The sequence below is a fragment of the Austrofundulus limnaeus genome, unplaced genomic scaffold (assembly GCF_001266775.1).
Source record: "Austrofundulus limnaeus strain Quisiro unplaced genomic scaffold, Austrofundulus_limnaeus-1.0 Scaffold48, whole genome shotgun sequence".
Lineage (NCBI taxonomy): Eukaryota > Metazoa > Chordata > Actinopteri > Cyprinodontiformes > Rivulidae > Austrofundulus > Austrofundulus limnaeus.
This window is the reverse complement of record NW_013952450.1, coordinates 2,560,792-2,562,900: the sequence shown is the minus strand read 5'-3', so window position 1 is coordinate 2,562,900 and position 2,109 is coordinate 2,560,792. Positions and strand designations below refer to the sequence as shown.

General features: G+C 36.2%; 1 protein-coding gene across 1 annotated transcript in view; it reads right to left on the bottom strand.

Moving 5' to 3' along the window:
• The window catches only part of LOC106517446 (transient receptor potential cation channel subfamily M member 4), an 18,831-nt gene that overhangs the window by 13,706 nt on the left and 3,016 nt on the right, over positions 1 to 2,109 (bottom strand). The window contains exons 2-4 of the mRNA XM_014008302.1: positions 1,468 to 1,529; positions 1,208 to 1,385; positions 715 to 895 (exon numbers count right to left, since the gene is read on the bottom strand). Coding sequence (XP_013863756.1) covers positions 715 to 895; positions 1,208 to 1,385; positions 1,468 to 1,529 — 421 coding nt within the window. The remainder of the gene's footprint in view (positions 1 to 714; positions 896 to 1,207; positions 1,386 to 1,467; positions 1,530 to 2,109) is intronic.

Below are 2,109 nucleotides of genomic sequence, written 5' to 3'. Positions count from 1 at the left end.
CTGGTGAAAATTTCATGTCATTAGCACCTCTAGTAATATATTTACTGAGAAAAATGGTGACGTGTTCAATACTTATTTTACCCGCTGTATTCATTGGATCAGTGTGGGTACTTGTGTTTTCCAAAGGATGTTATAAAGATTTGTTTTGATTTGTGTTTTCAGATAACATGAGATCAGTTATCACTGTGTGGCACCTGCTCTTAGTGTAACTGTCGGAAGGAAACGGTCATTGTAGTACCAAATTAGAGTCAGACCCCAAAGAGGGGTAACAAGGAGGCGATAAATTTCATGAAAACTGGACTCTACATGCTGCAGCCTATAACAGTAAGGTTGTATTTTTAAAGAGGGCATAGGTTTATAACATTATGTAACAGTTTATTAGAATTTGAAAGCATTTAACAGAAATCATGTGTGTTTCCACTGTAGAAAGGTCTTTCACTTAAAGGCCAAACAGCAGGAGCTAAACTACACACTAAGTTCCAGAAAAATGGCTAAAGTTACACAACAAAGTACAGCAAAAAAAGTCAGTAATATTTTTTACTTTATAAGAGAGGACAAAAACTTGTTTTTTTTTTTTTTTGTGAATGAATTAAAATACTGTACGTCATGAGGTTAGAAACACCAACCAAATATCCACATTTAAACTACAAACAGTCAAGCCTGAAGTCTGAAAACAGATAAAACACTGAGAGTTTGCTTTCAAGATATGTTTACCTGCTCTTTGTGAAGCTTTTACAAGTCCCTGCCTGAGAACCTCCCGCACCCAGGTCTTCACCTTTGCCCTGTTTTCTCCTCCCACAACAGAAACCACCAGGTTGGGTGCAGGAAGATGCCAGTGGGATGTGATCATGGTGTAAACCAGAGACGGTGAGGTGTTCCCTGACAGACGCAGGAACTGTGCTCCCCATGACAGACAAATTAGATGTTTGGTTGAACAAAAGTGTCATGTTACATGTAAACAAAAAACTGTTAGGGATGAAGCTCAGATAAGCAAAAAATTAAATACAATTGCATGTGATTTCACAATCTTATATTCAGTGCAGAGGTTTGATTATTGAAAATACTGACTACTGCAGCAAGCTCTTAATAATATTTTGTCATATATTATATTATATTGAATTATATTATATTATATTATACATGTACTATTATGTAATTTAATAACCAGTTCAGAGAATAGTTATCAGATTCTTAGAAGGGCTCTCACATAGCTGTGTCTCTTGCTGGCTCCTGCAAACTGCACCTCTCCAAAGGCATCAGTCGGGTATTCAGATGAATGCTGGGCGCTGTCCCAGTGGTTCACCATGGCTGTGCTGAAAAAGTCCCCGAGAGCCACAGACGTGTGGGCATCTCTCGCATTTCCACACTGACACAGAGCTCCATTACTGACAGAGGTGGAAGGATKACAGGCTCAGTGATCGTCTGCTAACATCACAACATCAACAGAATAATCATCACAACCAATACCTGAAAGAATCCTCCACAAAGGTGGTGCACACTCGTTTTTTGAAGACCTTTGGGATCCAACTCTGAAAACATTTTCAACATGTTCACAAACTGAATTACAATTTGTTTTAATCTAGTATTTTTGTGCATGAGGTTGCAGAATGTAGAATACACTGTCGATAAATGTTATCAAGGTAAGATGAGTTATTCCACCTTTAAACAGACTTTTATACACGCATATATGAAATTAACCCAGTTCTTGTCATAGTTTTGTTTGGTTAAGTCTTTTATAAACTCACTTGATATCTTGTAGTCTATGTTTCAATTTTTGAAAATAGGTTTACCATGCGGGATTTGGTTTTATTAGGTATAAAAGATTTATAAATTGTATTATTTTACAAATTGTTAAGTGTAAACACTTAGAGTAAACTAACATATTGTGTGGAAGGAAAACATGGGTATTCTTGCTGATAGCTAGCTTAATAAATTTCATGCTAATTGTTACAAAAAGTCAGACAAGTTACTAAAAAAATGTTTGTTTGTTTGTTTGTTTGTTTGTTTGTTTGTTTGTTTGTATTCTCTTCACTTTTGCGTTGTCGAAAATCCAGCTTCCGATTCGGGAAATGACTAAAGGGATATTACAACTAATTTTTCACTCCCTTG